The sequence below is a fragment of the Solanum pennellii genome, chromosome 3 (assembly GCF_001406875.1).
Source record: "Solanum pennellii chromosome 3, SPENNV200".
NCBI classification, from domain to species: domain Eukaryota; kingdom Viridiplantae; phylum Streptophyta; class Magnoliopsida; order Solanales; family Solanaceae; genus Solanum; species Solanum pennellii.
The window spans coordinates 68,134,572-68,154,383 of NC_028639.1; the positions used below are offsets into that span (position 1 = coordinate 68,134,572).

The 19,812-nt window shown below is 34.5% G+C and overlaps 3 protein-coding genes across 10 annotated transcripts; 2 read left to right on the top strand and 1 right to left on the bottom strand.

The window, feature by feature from the left end:
- Positions 1–921: 921 nt before the first annotated feature.
- On the top strand, positions 922–2,733 carry LOC107014878 (pentatricopeptide repeat-containing protein At1g74900, mitochondrial). Its single transcript, XM_015214990.2, has one exon. The coding sequence runs from the start codon at positions 1,027–1,029 to the stop codon at positions 2,503–2,505; it is 1,479 nt and encodes a 492-aa protein (XP_015070476.1). The 5' UTR covers positions 922–1,026; the 3' UTR covers positions 2,506–2,733.
- An 8,224-nt stretch (positions 2,734–10,957) lies between these two features.
- LOC107014879 (E2F transcription factor-like E2FE) lies at positions 10,958–14,086 on the top strand. 2 transcript variants are annotated; one of them, XM_015214991.2, is made up of 11 exons: positions 10,958–11,227; positions 11,325–11,392; positions 11,485–11,537; positions 11,641–11,718; positions 11,793–11,846; positions 11,944–12,055; positions 12,179–12,246; positions 12,331–12,403; positions 12,539–12,600; positions 12,719–13,133; positions 13,754–14,086. In XM_015214991.2, the coding sequence occupies exons 1-11, from the start codon at positions 11,145–11,147 to the stop codon at positions 13,843–13,845; spliced, it is 1,158 nt and encodes a 385-aa protein (XP_015070477.1). In that variant the 5' UTR covers positions 10,958–11,144; the 3' UTR covers positions 13,846–14,086. The 2 variants fall into 2 exon arrangements, with proteins under 2 accessions (XP_015070477.1, XP_027771718.1); XM_027915917.1 differs by lacking the exon at positions 13,754–14,086 and adding an exon at positions 13,357–13,747.
- A 54-nt stretch (positions 14,087–14,140) lies between these two features.
- LOC107014876 (pyridoxine/pyridoxamine 5'-phosphate oxidase 1, chloroplastic-like) lies at positions 14,141–19,395 on the bottom strand. Of its 7 annotated transcripts, XM_027915915.1 has the most exons (15): positions 19,181–19,395; positions 19,049–19,087; positions 18,260–18,427; positions 18,073–18,178; positions 17,582–17,748; positions 17,209–17,460; positions 16,980–17,068; positions 16,827–16,877; positions 16,670–16,760; positions 16,108–16,212; positions 15,934–16,004; positions 15,814–15,858; positions 15,436–15,531; positions 14,692–14,776; positions 14,141–14,570 (listed from the first exon to the last, which is right to left on the bottom strand). In XM_027915915.1, the coding sequence occupies exons 1-15, from the start codon at positions 19,280–19,282 to the stop codon at positions 14,535–14,537; spliced, it is 1,503 nt and encodes a 500-aa protein (XP_027771716.1). In that variant the 5' UTR covers positions 19,283–19,395; the 3' UTR covers positions 14,141–14,534. The 7 variants fall into 7 exon arrangements, 5 of the variants coding, with proteins under 5 accessions (XP_027771716.1, XP_027771715.1, XP_027771717.1 ...); XM_027915914.1 differs by lacking the exon at positions 14,141–14,570 and having other exon boundaries at positions 14,634–14,776; XM_027915916.1 differs by lacking the exon at positions 14,141–14,570 and having other exon boundaries at positions 14,640–14,983; positions 19,181–19,390.
- Between the last annotated feature and the right edge of the window lie 417 nt (positions 19,396–19,812).

Sequence of the window (19,812 nt, forward strand, 5' to 3'; positions counted from 1 at the left end):
TAAATTGTGTTTCTGTTTTGTATAAAGCGAGAGAAAATTGTATATACACATGCAAAAACATATATCTTCGTGCTATACACTTAATTATACAATTTAGAAATATTACTTCAATTCAATTGTAGACAAATGCAGATTTTATACAAATATTGTAGCGAAAAAGGCCAACGAATTATACAATTGCAGTGAAATACAATTTTCTCTCGCTTTATACAACAGAAGTATATATATTGTGTTTCTGTTTTTGTATAAAGCGAGAGAAAAACATATATCTTATTCCTATACACTTATAATTATGCAATATACATACATTTTACTTCGATTCAATTGTATGCAAAGCAAATTTTATACAAATATTGCAACGAAATAGGCAGCAAATTATACAATTGTAAATTATATAATTGCAGTGAAATAGGATAGCGAATTATACAATTGCAGCGAAATAGGCCAGCGAATTATACAATTTAGGCCAACTAATTATACAATTGTATATGTATAGCGAATTATACAATTTTATGTTTGTTATGGAGCGCAATTATGCAAACTTTGCTATAGCATACAAATATGAATTTTTTGTTTGCTATATGTGAAAGTTGCCCTATTAAAAAACTGTATAAAAAAGTATTACAAATCCAAATTCTTACATATCGTTATGATGAAAAAATATATCATAAAATGTTAGTTAAATTTATTATTATCTTACTCCAAAAATAAAAATTATGCCAATTAAAATTAGACGGAGGTAATAGCGTATACTTGCTTAACTTGTAATTTTCCCAAAAATGAAATCATTGAATGTTGAGTTAATTGACTTTGAGGACTAGAGATCAATTTTTTTTTCCTTTTTGGGAAGATCAATTCTCATATTAACAAATTTAAAAAAATATTTTACAAAATTATGACTATCTAAATATTTAAAGATCCTTTACTTATATTAACAAAATTTAAAAGCTTGTAAATTACATATTATTAGCTAACCCATCTTTGTAATTGTTAACTTCTTAGCGCCATAGTCCGGAGAACGGTGAAATGTTGAATCTGCACCGAACCCTCATAGTACCGCTAAATCCCATTTCTACCACCCTCAGCCACTTCGCCACTCTTCCACCACCGTCGCCACCACTGCCGCCGTCACTGCTACCACCGGACCCCGTCGTAATCTCCAACCTCATACTTCAATCCAGCCCAGAATCATTATCAGATACCCTTCACACCCTCACGCAATGGACACCGGTCCTCGTCCAAGCTGTACTAAAGCGTCTATGGAACCACGGCCCGAAAGCCCTCCAATTTTTCAACCTCCTCGATCACCACCGTTCGTATACTCACTCCACCACAGCCTTCGATCACGCCATTGACATCGCTGCTCGGATGCGCGATTACAAGACTCTGTGGAAACTTGTGGCCCGAATGCAGTCTCGGCGGCTTGGCCCGAACCCGAAGACATTCGCTATCATCACTGAGAGGTATGTCTCCGCTGGGAAAGCTGATAAAGCTGTGAATGTTTTCCTGTCTATGCATAAACATGGTTGCCCTCAAGATTTGAGTTCTTTCAATGCATTTCTCGACGTGCTTTGCAAATCAAAACGGGCCGAGATGGCTCTTAAGTTGTTCAAGATGTTTAGGAGCAGGTTTAAAGCTGATACAATTAGTTATAATACACTTGCGAATGGGTTTTGTTTAGTTAAGAGGACACCCAAAGCACAGGAAATTTTGAAAGAAATGGTAGAGAGAGGTCTTAATCCGACCATAACTACATATAATATAATGCTTAATGGGTTCTTTAGAGCAGGGCAGATTAAGGAAGCTTGGGAATTCTTTTTGCAGATGAAGAAGAGGAAATGTGATATTGATGTCGTGACTTACACTACTTTAGTTCACGGGTTTGGTGTTGCGGGTGAGGTTGAGAAGGCTCAAAAGTTGTTCAATGAGATGGTGGGGGCTGGTATACTTCCCTCTGTTGCAACTTATAATGCTCTGATACAAGTTATGTGTAAGAAAGATAGTATGGAAAATGCTATTTTAGTTTTCAATGAGATGTTGAGGAAAGGTTATTTGCCGAATGCCACAACTTATAATGCCATTATAAGGGGATTGTGCCATGTCGGAAAAATGGACAATGCTATGGAGTATATGGATAAGATGAACGAGGATGGGTGTGAACCAAATGTTCAGACTTATAATGTTGTCATCCGATACTATTGTGATGAAGGGGAAATTGAGAAGAGCCTGAGGGTGTTTGAGAGGATGAGTACCGGGGATTGTTTACCTAATTTGGACACATACAATATCTTGATAAGTGCAATGTTTGTGAGGAAGAAATCAGATGATCTATTAGTGGCTGGGAAATTATTGACCGAAATGGTTGACAGAGGGTTTCTTCCTCGAAAATTTATCTTCAACCGGGTCCTAAATGGTCTTCTGCTAACTGGTAATCAAGATTTCGCAAAGGAGATTTTGAGGTTGGTAAGCAAATCTGGCCGCCTCCCCTGTCATTTTAAATTGTGAGCACAACAGCATAGGTATGATATCAAACTTACTGCCCTTTTGAAGCCTAATGAAACAGTAAAGCTCTAAATCTGTGATGGGTTTGTCACGTGCCATGGACAGGCATGATGAACGTGAAGAGTTTGAGATCAACATGACTTTAAAAGCATGCCATTATATTTATGCAGCAGCTTATGAGCATGTTTGTCGCGTCTCGTGAAATTCAATAGTGTGGTAAGATGTGGAAAAGTATGATGAATGTGAAGAATTTGAGATGAAAATCTGTGATGCTCAGACTCTCCAAAAATGTTGCTGCACCGTGGTAGACCCTAACATGCACAACTTTGGAAAGATCTAACATGCACCCGTCGGCATTTTTAAAGAGTCCGAGCTTCATAGATGAAAATAACTTAAAAAGCACACTGTTATCCTTATACAGCAACTCATGGGCACAGAGACTTGGCATTGATAAGGGCTTGTGTTGTTTAGCAGGGTACTCTGACTGTGGCCCATGACTCGAAGGAGGTGCATCTCAAAGTGTTCCCATTTTAACTAGTATTAGATAATTTATTACTTCTTGGTATTGATATATCCGCCACAGAGAAAGGACAGTGACATCCAGTTAAAATCACATACACGTATACAGGTATATTTTTCCCTCCTTAATTCTTGATGAAGGAAAAGTGGAGGTTAGAAAATAAAGTGGGCTTATACATTTACTGAATCACCCCTAGTCCTAGCAACTCCCCCGCAAATCTTATTGAACCTTCGCTGTTTTAAGTTTAAGAATATAAGTTCGTAATTTCTAAGTTGATGAACCTCTTTGATGATGTTTTTACCCCCAAAAGGGGGGAAACTGTTCTATAAAAAATTTAATTCTGTGTCAAGTTTTGTATGTGCTCTCTTCACCTGCTTGATCCCAAAGAAACTAGTTGCTGAACACGCTGGCATTTTAAATTCTTTGCGTTTTTGGACTCCTTTTCTATGATTGCACTCTTTGATTGAAACAACAAGGACATATAACTCTATGCAAAGATAGCAATTCTTGTGTTCATCTTTTTGTGATCATTAACTATCTTGCGTCAATTCAAGTCCCGTAACTTTATAATAGTCAAAATTGTTTCATTTATGATTTCATCTATTTGGAATGACAATTTCTTTCTAATTTTCCTTAAGGTGTTTAATAAGCCAGTTCTCCGTCTTACCTAAGGTTGTTGGCCTGTATTGCTGTGGGATAGCTGCCTTTTAGTTTCAGTCTGTCATGAAGTATGCAATTTATGCATCAGTGGATTGCTGTGCTTGGATCATAGACAGGCAGTCCCTTTTCCTGTGATCATTACTTTCAACAACTAAAAGCTGTAGGATATATAGCGACTCATTAGAACATTTGAATTGCCAATCTTTGACATTTATTGTGAAACACGAAAAGCACTTTAAACTCCTGATGTTTATGCAATGTGTATAGGATAGATGAGATCTATTTTCCCATCCAACCTCAACTAATGCTTCAGGCTTCAGCATCATTATAAAAGAATAGAAACACTACAGGATTTCATACTCGAAGCCAACAGGTTCTCCTAATATATTAGCTTCCACTGCATTTACTACAGCCCTTTCAAACATGATACAAGAGAATTCATGCATATTAATAGATTTTTAATCCAATTTTATTCAGTTCTATTTGGAGTAGTTCTCTTAAATCTGTTTACCTTTTGGACTTGTTTTGCGATTTTGTTTTAGCTGAGTGTTTCTAATCAACCTGTCTGTAGAATGTAAACTTGCTGTGATGAGATAGGCTGATGTGGTTCCCTCTTTTTCTTAAAACTGTGTACTTGACAACCAATACAAACTCATCAATCTGCAAGCTAGATATCTTCTATTTTCTTTATTCTAAAACCCATTTTCTGATTCTAAATTTCACTTTCAAAGGTACCAAAAACAGAGTAAAAGCTAGCAGAGCAGAAACCAGCAGCAACAGAGGAGAAAGAAGCTGAAATAGCATCAGCAGACAAGAAGCCAATGGTAGGGAAGAAGTTACTAGAGGGAGCAGGTGCAGCTGGTGCTGACAAGAAGAAGACGAAGAAGAAGAGGGTAAAGAAGACAGAGAATTTCGTCCTCGAAGATTTACCTTCAATCTCCTAAATGGCCTCTATTAACTGGTAATCAAGATTTTGCTAAGGAGAAATTTTGAGACTTGGACTTGCAAATTGTGCAGATTGAGGTGCACAATTTCGTCCAACAATCTCGAAAGTGTTCTGTTAAAGAATGACAAAAGTCCCACATCGGTGATTAATGAGATGGGTGAACTCCTTATAAGGCTTGGCCAATCCTCCTTCCTTTGAGCTAGCTTTTGGGGTGTGAGTTAGGCCTAAGACCTAATTTCACATGGTATCAGAGCAGGACCCGTCTCACCCGATGTTGGGATCCCCAAAATCAAATTGCCCACGCACCAGTGGGGTGTTAAAGAATGACAAAAGTCCCACATCGGTGATTAATGAGATGCGTGGACTCCTTATAAGGCTTGGTCAATCCTCCTCCCTTTGAGCTAGCTTTTGGGATGTGAGTTAGGCCTAAGACCTAATTTCACATGTTCCCTTTTTTGTTCCACCAGATAATTCTCTACTTCTTATTGTACATCATATATTATTTTATATTTTATATATATTATTATAAGTGGGAAGCTCCTAATCTCAAAGTTGAATTACCTTTTTGTCTTTATCTTATCCCTAAAATAAATTAATATTAATATCTATTTAATCAATTGAACATTAAGTAATAGTTATAGTATATTTAAATTCATGCATCAAACAAGATCTTAATGCATCATATATTCATGTACTAATTAAATGTAGGTAATGAAGAGTTTAATAACCTTTCAATTTTAATTTGTAAGATAAGTGGGGGCACTGAAAAGTCTATTAAACACACTCACACCACATTATTTATATTCCTTCTCATCTTGCATTCTAGAATAGGTACTACATTAGTTGTAAAATTTTCATTATCAGTTTGTAATTATAAGAATTCTTACTATTTTATTTATTCGTATTCTTTAAAATTTCATGTATATTCATTTTCTTTTTATCGAGAAATATGTAAATTATGATAGTTACAAGATAAATATACTACAATATATATGAAGTTGTAAGTGAATTTTTATTTTTCATATCTCCATCGTTTTGAGTTCTAAAATATAACTTCGTAATTGATCACTGTTTTTTGTGTTTATCCTTTCTTCTATCTTTAGAATATATAGTAAAGCTAATCTCATTTTGTATTTATTATTAATTATTTTGAGGGTAAATATGTTGAATTCCAAAGAATAATAATTATGTCTTCTTCATTCTTTGATAATCATTTGTCTTTTTAAAATAACATATTTGTACTTTTTCCTTTTTATATCTCATCTCAAATGTTTTAAAAAAGCATTTACTAACTGTTACATAGAGGTACAAAATAAGTGTAAAAGTAAAAATTAAAAACAAAATATATGGTAAAAAAATAATTAAATGATACATTGAAAATATAATTTTAGAATTCATATTTAATTTATATATATATATATATATATATATATATCCTTTAATATATAGTTCAAGAAATATAGTGCATTTTTATTCTCAACATATTTATGATTTCTATTCTGTTTATATTTTTTATTATTATCATATGATTATAGTTTTTTTTATACATATGATATGTTCTGTCTACAGTATATCGACTTCTATCAAAATGTAATTCAATTAGTATGAAAATATTTTTGTCTATATGTTTTAATGTGATGTCTTTTATTATAGATGTCATGTTTTTATTTACTTCTCTTTTTTTCGTTCGAAATTGTAGATTTTTCTATAAATTTGATGGTATACCGNCATTACATAAGTATATAGAAATTATGCATAAAAAATAAATTTAGAAAACTTTCAGAACTTAGTTTGTATATTTAGTTTTCCATTATACAAACATGACAATTTATTATGAACTTTTCAGATCATATAAAAATCAAATGTATCAAAAATCATATTTCAGATATTATATGTATAGCGATTCATACTTCTTTTATATGAAAAATGCTATTATCTATTTATATAAATGTGTAGTATACTTATTAATTAAGTACCAATCAATTAATCTTCCCCTAAATTATTTCAATCATAGTCTTCTATTTATTTTTTATGTAAATTCTAGCCCAAATTGAACCAATATAGGCTTATTATATATCCCAAACACCAATTTATAATCTTGAGCGTCCATCTCAGCTCGATCAATAGTTGAGATTTAATCCTCTAGCCTTTCCTATTTTGTTCACCCAAAGTGCCTATCTTCTCTCATCTTAGAGAAACCACCGCACCTCACCACACTCTCCTCCACTACAGAGAACCACAGTATGATATTTTAATATTTTGTTTTCAATCACGATATTGGTAAATTAAGGTTTAGTTCTTATTTAGTTGCCATTTGTATCTCTTAATGCTTTGATTACTTCATTCCCAATCGTTACTATTTTAGTTGTTATTCAAATATCCTCTTATGATTGTTTGCTATTTCACATTCAACTTTTACGCCTTTATTAGTAATGAGAATATGTTTACTGCTTACTTGAATTAGTTTCTTTATGTTAAATTGTTATAATCCTAATATTTATACAACATTGTATCTGTTTTGTTTCTCTATTTAATTAGTATCCAAGTTTCTTGCTTACTCAAATGTTGTGTAAGTATTTACCTATTCATAGTAACCTGAGATCTTCTAGTTTTTCTGATTGGCCTTAAATCGAAACTTTGATACTCTTGTATTGATGAAAAAGTTTGCAAAAATCAATTGGTTTTCCTTCTCTTCTGCTGCATATATCTTTGAGAAACTTTAGCTTCAGTTTTTTTTGGTAATGATAGACAGATCACTCTTATGGAATGTCTGTAGCATTATCTTTTTACATCTTGTTGATTGAGTTACTTGACTGTAGTGAGAGATTTCATAGCTAACAAATATCATAGGGACACGACCCTTTACAATCGAAAGGAAAACAAAGATGCCTATTGGATCAAAAAGGAAACATAAGAGTCTTTTGTCCTCGAGTACATGAGGACATACCAAGTCTTGGACAAATAGCAATCCAAGCTTTCAACTATTGAATCCACTAGCTAACTCAAACCTACACTTGTAGCAAAAAGATAAAGAAGATGGTTCTAGCACAACTAATCACTAAGTATGATGACCATGCGAAAACATGCAAAAAAAAGTGGACATTTTTTTTGAAAGTCATGCAAATGCTATTTTAGTAAACTTCATTAACATTGAACAATAGAGGAATAATATAAGTCGCCACCAACATACAAGTCACATTTCAATATTTGAACTCACTCCATACATAAACTTTTACCTTTACCTTGAACCTCCATGTCACGACCTACAAACAGTCGTGATTTGCACCCACACTTACAAGCCGGTGGGGGAACCACTACTACTATCCAACTAAAACAATTATCCTAAACTAAGACATTTAAGTTACGGAAGCAAGTTAATGACTAAAAACGAAGTTTCATTACAAAACAAAAGATCTAACAACTAAAATTTGCGGAACATAAACCTGATATCTGAAAATCAATGTACCAAATCTATTAAATGATATCATAGTCTGATAAGAGAATATCAATGAACTATTCAACTAAATAAGACAATGGTCTAACTCAGGAAATGGTGGACATAGACTAAAGAGAACTCCATGGCAACCCGGAAGATGTGTCTCACCCTTGAAGTCAATGCGACAAGGTCTAGTCTCCTAAGCGAGGTCTGTAGCCGCTTGAAGATGTCATGTACTCAACGAAAATAAGAGCAAGTGCAGAAATAATACACAACCACCGTGTACTCGTAGGATCACGCGTCTATCCCATTAGTGCAATATAATAAGTCAAATAAACATTATAATCACATGCATATATATTAACAATAAAACATTAATTAACATGACAATTAGACAACACATTTCACATGCTTAACACATCATTGGTCCTCTCACCGAAAGCAAACCCAAATAGTTAGCTTGACAAAATGTTGAAATCCAATCCCAAAGTATGCTGGAACATGGCAATCTTATCCAAAGTTATGCCAAAATGTGGCAACCGATACTAGTTTTCTTGCCGGAACGTGAAAATCCGATACCGACACAACACAATCACAATCACTATTCCATAATTAAGATCATATATTTAGATCATAATTTAATGACTACATCATTCATCTATCTCAACTACAATAAGTGTGATCAACATTGCAACCTTCATAGTCATACAATTATCACTATGAAGAAAGAACATGCATACATCACATATTCATGAAATCACAACCATTACTTACCTTGAAATAAGCTTGAATCCTAAGAGACTTGATCCTTCCCTTTATAGATTTGTTCCGCTTGTTCGTGGTCTACACCGGAATAAATAGAAAATCACTAATTATCCATATTACTAATAATTCTCCAAACCCTAGATCATACACATGATCCCAACTAGTCAAATTAAGGCTAAATTATACCATAGAATCTCTCAAGAAAACATTCCCCATCAATATTGCCCATTATATTATTTTCTACGGATCAAAAAGTGAATTCGAGAAGTGAAAATCTTACCTTTAACTTCAAATATAGAAATTGGATGATCAAGAGAATAAGTGGAAGAAGAAATAGGAGATAGTTGGATAAGATAAATTTTCTATACTCTTGGAAGTATTATTGTCTCGATCCCTAATCTACATGGAGTTTCACGATAGTTATGTGGTCTAGTTAAAGTGGGAAAGATCCCATATTTGTTCGAGAATGAACTGTTGATCTACATATATGAACCTGGACAATCCCCTCTCGTGTTGTTTTCACGTTATATAGGACTAGGTGGCGGTTCCATTTAATAATGTCAACCGATATTCCTATAGAGATCAAATCCATATGAGGCTCGTCCACAGAGCAGAATCTCCCAACACCTTCTCCTCCAGCCTTCTTGCCCACGTATTTGCTTGAGATCCGATTGTACTATTTTCTCTTCCTGTTCCTCTTCCTCTTCTGAAGGGCATATTATCTCTTTTCTATCCACGCACACTTGTATGAGTTTAACTCAATGCAATATACTTAATCAAACTCAACAATCAAAATTGCAATAGAGAAATTGAAGAGTCAACATTTTGGATAACTTTTTAGTTTGTTAATTTTTGTCTTCAGTTCTTTATTTGGTGTCCAACTACATTTTTATGTGATTCTCAAGTGGGGTTAGGGGTGAGATGGTTGAAATTTTTAAAATTATTTTTTAAAAAAATCTATGTAGTTTTTNTATTTCTTTGTAAGTACCATTTTTTATAGACAATTTCTTTTTTGATTATTAGAACTTATGTTTTGTAATTAAAATATATTAATTCCTCTAATATAATAAAACATTTATTTTTCATGAAATATTTAAAATATCAAACCTCCAACATCTAATACAAGATTTTCATGTTATATTTTGTGCAGAGTTATATTCTTATGTTAAACTTACATATGAAAAGATTTTAGATTTTAACTTAGCTATATAAATTAACTATTCTAATATCAATTAGAATACAAACGTGCAATGCACGTTCCGAGAACTAGTTGATATATACGCAAGTTGCAACACAATAATGACAATGACATCCAATTAAAACAAAATCCGCGTATGTTTGAAGTTTATAGATTTGAGTTCCACCAATATTCATTTGATTTACTGTGTTTGCAATCAATTAGTATGCTTATTTAGTGCATTTTTAACAGTAAAGCTATTGGGTTTAGATGAAACCATACGAATAATTCTTTTAGCTCCTTCCCCTGTCACCATTGAAATCTTATTGAACCTTCGCTATTTTTAGGTTACCCAATATAGCCACATCAAAAAATATCTCGTAGCAACAAGTATTAATACTTAGCCATGAAACATTAAATTTATAGCTAATTTTAACCAATACTACTTCTAGACTTCTAACAATGCATGCAAATAAAAATAAATTTGTTCATGCTTGAATATTTATGTTATCAGGCAAACACATAAATTTGTAAAATCATTAGAAAAATTGTTTGACCACACATGAACAAAGCTTGAAGAAGAAATTATTCTAGTTAATCATATTGTCTTTTTTTCCCCTAATGTATCTAAAAATTGTAGTACTAATTTTTTGACCAAAATTTCATCACTTTGGCGCCCAAACAAACTTTTAAAATATTTTTTTCCTCAATAGAAGGCAGCTCTTTTAAATTATTACTAGTTATTATATTTATATATACACTAAAGAACAAATCTAATCACGTGATTATGCATGTGTCATCATCAGATTCCTCATTTCTCATGTTCCCTGTGATTTCCAAATATAACCTTAAACAAACGCATGGACCGTGAAATCAACAAGCAAGGTCAAAACCGTCAATTCAGTGTTCATAGGCGCGGCCATCTAGGGAAGAAAACCCAAGTTCCCGCTGTAGAATCTGAAATTCAAACTTTCAAAAACCCTCCAATGGCTTATTTCCACCCCGCCAAACTCAACAAACCCTTTCTTAACGGCTCTTTCTTCTCCATTTAACTTCTCTTTCTTCCTGCAAAGAGCTTTGTAATAAACACATTGTTTGAATTTCTTTGGAGTTTCGTCGAAAGATTTTTTTTTTAAACATGGCTTTAGCTTCAGATCCTTCGAAAGAATCCAGATCTACTTATTGTCGGAAACAGAAATCACTTGGTCTCTTATGTTCAAAGTGTGTATTTTTCTCTGCCCTTTTATGCATTTGATGTTTTTGAGAATTAATCTGAAGTTCTGCTGATTTTTTGAGTGTTTTTGTGAATTGTGTGTAGTTTTTTGAGCTTGTATGATCGACAAGGTGTGGAAACTATTGGGCTTGATGATGCTGCTCGGAGATTGGGTACTGATATAATCCTTGATTTTTTTGAATTTTTTTGATTGAGGGTCTGATTTGGATTGATATTTATGGGTTTGTTTTGGATTTCTATGTAGGGGTTGAAAGACGGCGGATCTATGATATTGTGAATGTACTGGAAAGCATTGGTGTAAGATCTATTAATTGGAATATCGTAACAATTTTTGGTTTTTGAATTAAAAGATTCTATTTTTATTTTTAAAACTTATGGTTTTTGATTTTTGTAAATTTAGGTTCTTGCTAGGAAGGCTAAGAATAGGTATTCATGGAAAGGGTTAGAAGCAATTCCGAGGACTTTGGAACAGTTGAAGGTAAACACACAAGTTTAAACTTTTATATTTGTGCCACTTTTTTGGCTTGCTAAATTGTGATTATAATTGGATAGGAAGAGGGTCTTAAAGAGAATGTCAGTGGATTTGATGGATCTAGCTCTGCCAAGGTAAGTAATTGGTGGTTCTCGTTCTTGAATATTGCTTGGTTTAGCCCTATGTCTAACAAGATAACAGAGTTTCCATCTTTTTGCTCCATAATCTCAGGGTTCAGATGATGATGAGGAGGATGATAGAGATTCCAAGCTAATCACTTCGAGTCAGACTGATAAACTAAGCTCCAACTCTGGTGTCAACTCTGCAGCGCCAGTTAAATCTGGTAAATTTGCTTCCCTTTCCCCTCTTTCAAGTGGTATTTGTAAATTGCCATTCAATTATTCTGATGTGATAAATAGAGATACTTTGGCACTAATTTCTGAGATATTGGGCTATGTATTGACAGAAAATAGGAGAGAAAAATCATTGGGACTGCTTACACAGAATTTTGTGAAGCTCTTCCTCTGCACCAATGTAAGTAAAAAACTTTCAAGTGTACTACTTTGTTTCTCAATTTGCTTTCATCCGACCCTAAATCTCTGTGATGATTCTGTTCAGGTTGACATGATTTGCCTTGATGAGGCAGCAAAAATACTGTTAGGAGATGGGAGGCCTCCTGCCATGACAAGAAGTAAAAAGTTTACACCTTTTTTTCTTGCTTAAGAGTAATCTGAACTACTAATGCACAAACTGTTAGTTCTTATAATTCAACTGTGCTGCCAATCTATGCTACTTCATGTAATGCTATTCCTTCTTATCTATGCAGCAAAAGTTAGGAGGCTGTATGATATCGCAAATGTTTTGTCTTCGATGCAATATATTGAGAAGGTAATTATCCTCAAGTAATTATTCATCAGGAAGACAATCTGGAAATTCAACCCTTATCTAAGTAAAGTTTTGTATAAGAAACTCTAGTCACTAATAGTGCTGCTCGCATGACTTGTAGACCCATCATCCAGAGACGAGGAAACCTGCATTTAGATGGTTGGGGCTTGGAGGAAGATCAGAATATAAATCAGTTGATGCCTTTTGTACTATTGAGTCCAAGAAGAGGGTATTTGGGACTGAGCTTACAAACACAACTATCAAGAGGAACAGAGTTGCTGTACCTATGGATGGTATTTCAGATGAAGCAACTCGAAAACAATTGCTAACTGAAGTGAAATGTGAGAACCTAGAAAATGATTTTCACATTCCTAAACAGGAGCCTGGTTTAACAGCGAGCAAAAAGAGTTACCACTTTGGTCCATTTGCTCCTCCAACCGTACCTCAAGCTGAAGTTTCTGAGGCTGACAGAATGAAACGGGTTCATGACTGGGAAAGTCTAGCCTCCAGTTACCGTCCTCAATATCACAACCAAGGTATGATGAGTTTCATTTCGCTTGAAATTTCATCCTCTCAAATTTAGAATGATTCAATTAATAAATATCCAGAAGATTATAAATAGTAGAAGGCAAATCAATTTAGAAACAGAAAGTAGTGTCTACAGATCTACCCTTATTAAGAAGCTTTTATGATTTTACTGAACTCAACCCTTAAAATGTCATTTTTAATTGGATGTTGTGTGTCCCTCCCTTTTCTTAGGAATGCCACATTGAGAGTCTGAAGTTACTCTTTTAACTTTGACAGCAAGTAAGCTCCTTTTAATGTGACCTATCATCAACCAGGGTATGGTTTATTATGTTTAAATTTCTTTTTCTAGTGCACTGAAACAGGTAATTCAATCATGTTATATATCTGGTCTATTCTCAAATCGCTCTGCTGACTGGTTATTTGCTCCATATGATGATATTGACGCGTTTAGTATGTTTTTAACCAAATCATCTTTTACATAAGATGTGAAACAAACTTTTGTAGGTTGCACTTACTGTTTATTTGACTCAGCTTCTTATCTATGCTGACATATTATCAAAGCAGTATAGACAAATTATTCGATGTACTTGAGCTTACAAGCAAGTCTTGTCCGTTTGTTATGTTTCAGCACTGAAAGATCTATTTGCACATTATGTGGAAGCATGGAAATCATGGTACTTGGAAGTTGCTGGGAAGAACCCTATTCAGCTGATCTCCTGATGTGTTCTTTATTGATAAGAGCAGGACACTGGAGTTAACTGCCTTTACAAACTAGACATGGTCGAATGCACTTTCTCGTTGCATTCAACAGTAATTTGATGTACATTTTCGATATCTTTTTGGTTAATAGTGATTCTTGAAAGGATTGACATGCTTATGGCAAAACAGAGGTAATAAATTAGGGCTATTATTGCCTCGTTAATTTGCATACCCCCAATATATCCATTTTGATGCGTTAGGTGAATTCAAAATCCACTTTGCAGGTTAATTTTGGGCTACCAACCTTTGCAGTATCTGGTAAACTTATTAGAAACTCTAATCAACTCATTCATATTAACTTATTAGAAACTCTAATCCACAGCCCCATGATGACCTTATCTAACCTAATTTTTGAACAGTCATTCTATTCCTTTGCCATCAGATCAACTTATTGCTCAGCTCAATTTGGAGCATAGTTGCTCCAAATTTGCCAATGTTTGAGTTTATCTGTCTATTGGAGTGAAGACCTAACCTGTCCATTTGGATGCTCAAGAAATGTGCCCCTGATGAGAGCCAATTCCTTTTTATAATTGCGGTGTTTGAACCAACTTCTACACCTCGATTAATTCCACATGGGCACTTGCTACCTCCCACCATAACATAGGTACCAAGTATTTCTGTCTGTCGAGGCTGGTAAGAGATCACACCTATTATTTTGTCAATTGGGAATTGAACCTGAGACTGACCTAGAGACCCAATTTTCCAACAATTTTAATGAGCCAAACAGGAAAAGGAAAGAAAACACAATCTTCATCTGAAACAGAACTAGAAGAGATATACTATGCAAATCAGCGCAGAGATACTTACAAAGAGATAACGAGCAAGTAAACAATTTCTGGCAATACATATGCACACCCTCAGAAATATTATATCACCTCCCAAGTGCAATGTCCTACCCAAAGAAGGTAATCAGAAGGGAAAACAGGAAAAGAAAAGATCTAATTGCTAGCTTCCTATCATATGCATGCACTGGTGCATTATTGCTAAGTTCAAAGAGATGGCAAGTCACAATGATGATGCTGATTCTGCCAACTGTGGGACCAATCTATGAATTGTCCATACTCTTCTTCCATCAATCTCCTCCACACAGTACCGAAATCTATTAACGACGGCACACTTAAATCATAAGTCGACAGCAATTAATATCAAGAATTTCAGCTCAAATTATAACGGTAAATCTGTTGAAATATAGCTTTAGTTCTAAGTCAAGTTGGTAGGAGATATTGTAGAGAATCTTTTACTGGTAAAGGGATTATCCCATTAAAACTCGTATAAGTCTATTCTCCTTTTATACTACTGATGCTGGAGATCTGTTCTTTCAACCCTCTGGACTGAGGTTTTATAACTAGTTTTTAAAATAATATACAAGTAACCATTCCAAACAATATATGAAACACCTAAAAGAGGTATGTCCAAGTGTTCTCCCATTTAGTACCCATTTTTTTTCTTAGTACAGATTCCAGATTAATTGAATTTAAGCAGTGATCAATTTGATAGATCCGTAGGAATTATCGTGATGAAATAATAAAAGAAAGATGGGTTTGGACATACTTGAGGTGAACTTGAGATTCCTCTCCCTGCCAAAACTCAAAAAATTCTGGAATAAGCCTGTAGCCACCCCAGTGTTTGGGTCTTGCTATTGAAGTTCTGCATGTTAGGGGAAAAGGATTGCTTTGAGGTTCACTTGAATCTAGACTAAAAAACAACTTTTCTTTAGAGAAAGGAAAAACAAAGTATGATTAGGTTGTAATCAACAAGTCTTGGTCAGACATTTTTCCAAGAATGCATACACAAAAGTTACGTCTTTTACATGTTCGAACAATGAGAAGCAACTGTTGAAGAATTCGATCTAAATATTATAAATGCTAAAATGATATCCACTAATTCTAAGTATGGGACAACAATCACATAACTGAAATGCATCTTAACTGTATCCCAACCAATAGAATACTTCTGCTAGGCACAGATGGAATACTGAAACCAAAGCAGAGCTTGTTACAGATTAGGACAAGCAAAGAAAGAATTCCAGCAATATGTGAAATTACTGACCTGTCATGGTACTTCTCCTCGAATTCTTTGTACTGATGATGGAGAATCTCTCGTCCATGAATCAGTGTGCTCTGAACTTGCAGAAGAGATTGGAAACTAGCTGTTGATGCACGTATAGAGAAACATCAAAGTATCGGAATCTAGAAACTATGTTGCTGAAAATACTACACGAACCTGCTTGCTAACTATTGGTCTAATCTGGATATCTAGAGGAAGACTAGAGAAGTATCGTTCAGATTCCTCATCAGAAACTTGCTCCACAAATCCCTCCACTCTTACCTACAAATGAATTCGTAATGAAGCACAGAAAGAACAATTATCTAATGCTAAGTGCATTATACGCAGTCAGTGAATTATATCTCAGAGAATAAATGCAATGACGATAAAGAAAATGTCTATTTGAGGTTTTAAGGGAGTATGCCCAGTAATCATGACTTCCACTTTCTTTCTCTCTTAACATTTTATTTTTATCATAGGGAAACTGAACCTTGGATTCTAACCAGGGAATGGTAAACAACAAATTTCTGATTGTGCATAGATAGTAGTTCATAAATACATCGCAATTCATCTACCCAACACAATCCTGCACATCACTTTCAAGTAATTGAATGCATATCCAGGATAGGATGCGTAAAGCTATCACTGGACATTTTCATGTATGTTAAATTGTTAAAAGACACTAGATATTAGTGCTCTGCCAAATTGCAGGAAGTGCTAAAGATGGAATTGTTTTAACCTGGCATTTTATAGGACCCCAGTAAAAGAGAAGTGATGCATGAGGATTTTCAGAAATTTCACGAGCCTTTCGACTCCTATAGTTGGTGTGCCTGCAGAAACAAGAAGGATGTCATTTAATAGAATATATATAATTCAGAAATAGTTATGGAGTTTACCAGACAAAACCATCTTTGTTTACTCCTTCCAATGATACCATTCGCGATGAACTGGGAAGAAGAAATAGTACAGTTAACATCAGGCAAACCATCACTGTTATATTTAACTTGCAGATCATGTAACACAAGAAAATTGAAGCTCGAAAGACTTACGGTTTTGCATCTTTACCAGCTGTCGATAGGACCATATAATGGGGTTCTTTGACACCAGCTTCCGATGCATCACCAAGCCACTTTTGAAACTGCAATCAGAATGGGGCTTTATTGCCACAAAAATAAATATACTGCATTGCTTTTATGAAAAGAAGTTTGCATCCATTTCTGGATAATCTAACAAACTTGCGATAAAATTACCACAAGAGAGTCAAAGTTCTAGATATACTTTATACAACTCAACCTGATCAATAGGATTTTCCTCCACCTCAAGATTTACAGAAGCCGTAAATATCCCTTTCTGTGCTGATGAATTGGTTTCTGGAAAATTTCCAATTCGAACACACATGGAAGTGCCGGGATATGGTGGAAGTTTTAACTTGAATTTGTCTATGATGGATTGTGGAACAAATCTTCCACCCAAAAAATGATGCAGGCCACAAAACATTTTGGCACACAATTTTGGAGCAGTCAAAGAGACCTACAGAGTGAATGTCCAAAGTTTTCTTTAGGTATTTCCCTTGATTCTCAAAGGAAAACAGAATTATCAATGAGAAAAAGGCATGATAACAATAGAATGTGAGTACGTAACAACTCTATACCAGCATATCAGGTTCAATGCCTTCACCACAAATGTCTCCCTCTACCACGTGCCACCCGGAAGGTATGTCTACAGATATAATGACAGCTGCTTTTTCATGTGTGCGCTGCTGGTTTTGTATGGAGACCAGCCTTCTAATGAGACTATCAAACGGTGGCCTTGGGTTACCTGGATATAATTGGGAGACCTTAAGGTTATTCCACATAATGCCAGATTTTTGTTTTAAAGAAAACCTAAATAAGTAGAAGGAAAAGGAAAAAAAGATAGGAAGGATACAAGATCTCTAAGAAATGAAGAACCAACGGCAAATTACTTCCAATGCTGCATACCCATTTATATGGTGGATAATGAATGATTTGAATCAACTTTTGCAAATAATAAGACTAACAAGTCTGGTATACAGCTGTAGCAGTCAAGAACAGTCGTGGCCTTCTCAGCAAAGAGAAAAACTAATGGGGATGTCCAAGCAGAAACTGAGGAAGGAAGTATTACCATGGAATGAGAATCCAAAAATTGCATCCACTATAATTTCAAAGTCACTTGAAAGCTGCACGGGTAGATCTTCCACTGGCAAGAATGGAACTGACAGTGACTCAAGCTACCAAAATTCTCACATCCATTAACATCTCAAATAAACTAAAAATATTGAGGTTCAAGAATTTCATGTCATATTCTCTACCTGGGTAACTAAACCAGCAAAGGGAGGTTCGGTATTCCGTTTTGGATAACAAATGGAGGGCTTATAACCAAAGTGATGTAAGTGTCGAGCAGCTACAAGACCATCCCCACCATTGTTACCAGGACCACATATAACAAGCACGCGAGTATATTCACTTGAACTATAGACCTGGAGAGATAACATGCATTTAGTCTTGTTAATCCCTCGGTTAGGAAAGAATAAAGAAGTAATATTTTCACAAACCAAGCTATTGCTTGTTTATACACTTAACATATATTCTGCCTTTTCTATCAACACTTCATTATCACTGATTCCAACTTCTCCCTATGTTTTGATGTCAATTTCTTCTTCAACTAACACTCTCACAAACAAATGATCTTTAATGAGACTAGACTCAACAACAAAGGGAGATCTAGCCTTGAAGCACTGGGTTCACATAAACCAGTAGGTCTAGGCAAGCCCGATAGAAATTCACTAAATATCTATTAAATATTTGATTGTGAACGCAGTTATCATTGAATATCAACTTGACTTGAGATTATTGTAGGAACCCATGAACTCCAAATACTGAATCCATTCTATATGCTTTAAATTTCAACTAGGTGACAAATGAAATCGGTTAAGTCTGTCTAGTTGTAATCATAACTACATGAACTCTAACTGACAAATAGTCTGCACCATCCAACCATGATTATATATAATATTGCTTTCCCACTTACGCCATAGTCGAAAATCAATGCAGACTTCGCATGGAGTCTGGTGCTATAGGCGGAACAATATTATACTTACCTCTCCAATTGCAGAGGCAACAGTCAAGCCTGCCAATTCCTAATCTCAAAACAAGTAAAAACCCAATTTAGTGATAAGTAGAGAAACTTTAAGAAGAAATTAATCAATAAAAATAAAAATCAGAGGATAAACCATGAGCTGATCAACAGTAAAACCAAGAGGACCCATCAACATCTGATCAATTTCTATGGCTTCTTGCTGGTTAACATATGATATATCCTCTGTGCTCTTCATGCTGCTTAGCTCCCTCCAAACACACAACAAAGAAAGGATACTTTTTAGTTCTTTCTACGCTCTACTCCAATTATAACTGTACTTCAGACCCGCTTCCGAAATTAAAATAAAAATACTATTACGTTATAAATTCATCTTTAATTTATGAGTAATAACGAAATAAAAAGACATAAGATTGTGATATTCTATGTTTTATATGGTAATTTACAAATTTTTACACGCCATTTCATTTATTGACCGTCATTTGGAAACAAAATTATGGGAAAACCATGGTCATAATTTAGAATCTACTAAACTGAAAAAAAGAATGCTTCTAGATTTTCTATAAAAGTCTGTCATTTTATTTTATATAAATAACGGTTAATTATTTATAGATTTATATTACATAAGACTTGATTAGTTTCTTTTTGATTCTTTTGTTCCCCACTTGATGTCGGGTACCCACTTTGGAGAGTTGGACTATAGACTAATCCAAACTCCGGGGAAAGCCCCAAAGGCTCCTTCAAAGACAATTTCATACCTACGGCTCA

Coding starts and splice junctions, on each gene's coding strand:
- LOC107014878 (XM_015214990.2), top strand. CDS start 1,027: ATGTTGAATCTGCACCGAACCCTCATAGTACCGCTAAATCCCATTTCT.
- LOC107014876 (XM_027915914.1), bottom strand. CDS start 19,282: ATGAAGAGCACAGAGGATATATCATATGTTAACCAGCAAGAAGCCATA. Junction 16,005..16,107: donor GACCAATAGTTAGCAAGCAG/GTTCGTGTAGTA, acceptor CTGCAAGTTCAG/AGCACACTGATTCATGGACG. Junction 15,532..15,813: donor ATTCTATTGGTTGGGATACA/GTTAAGATGCAT, acceptor CCTAACATGCAG/AACTTCAATAGCAAGACCCA.
- LOC107014879 (XM_015214991.2), top strand. CDS start 11,145: ATGGCTTTAGCTTCAGATCCTTCGAAAGAATCCAGATCTACTTATTGT. Junction 12,404..12,538: donor GCCTCCTGCCATGACAAGAA/GTAAAAAGTTTA, acceptor TTATCTATGCAG/CAAAAGTTAGGAGGCTGTAT. Junction 13,134..13,753: donor TCCTCAATATCACAACCAAG/GTATGATGAGTT, acceptor GTTATGTTTCAG/CACTGAAAGATCTATTTGCA.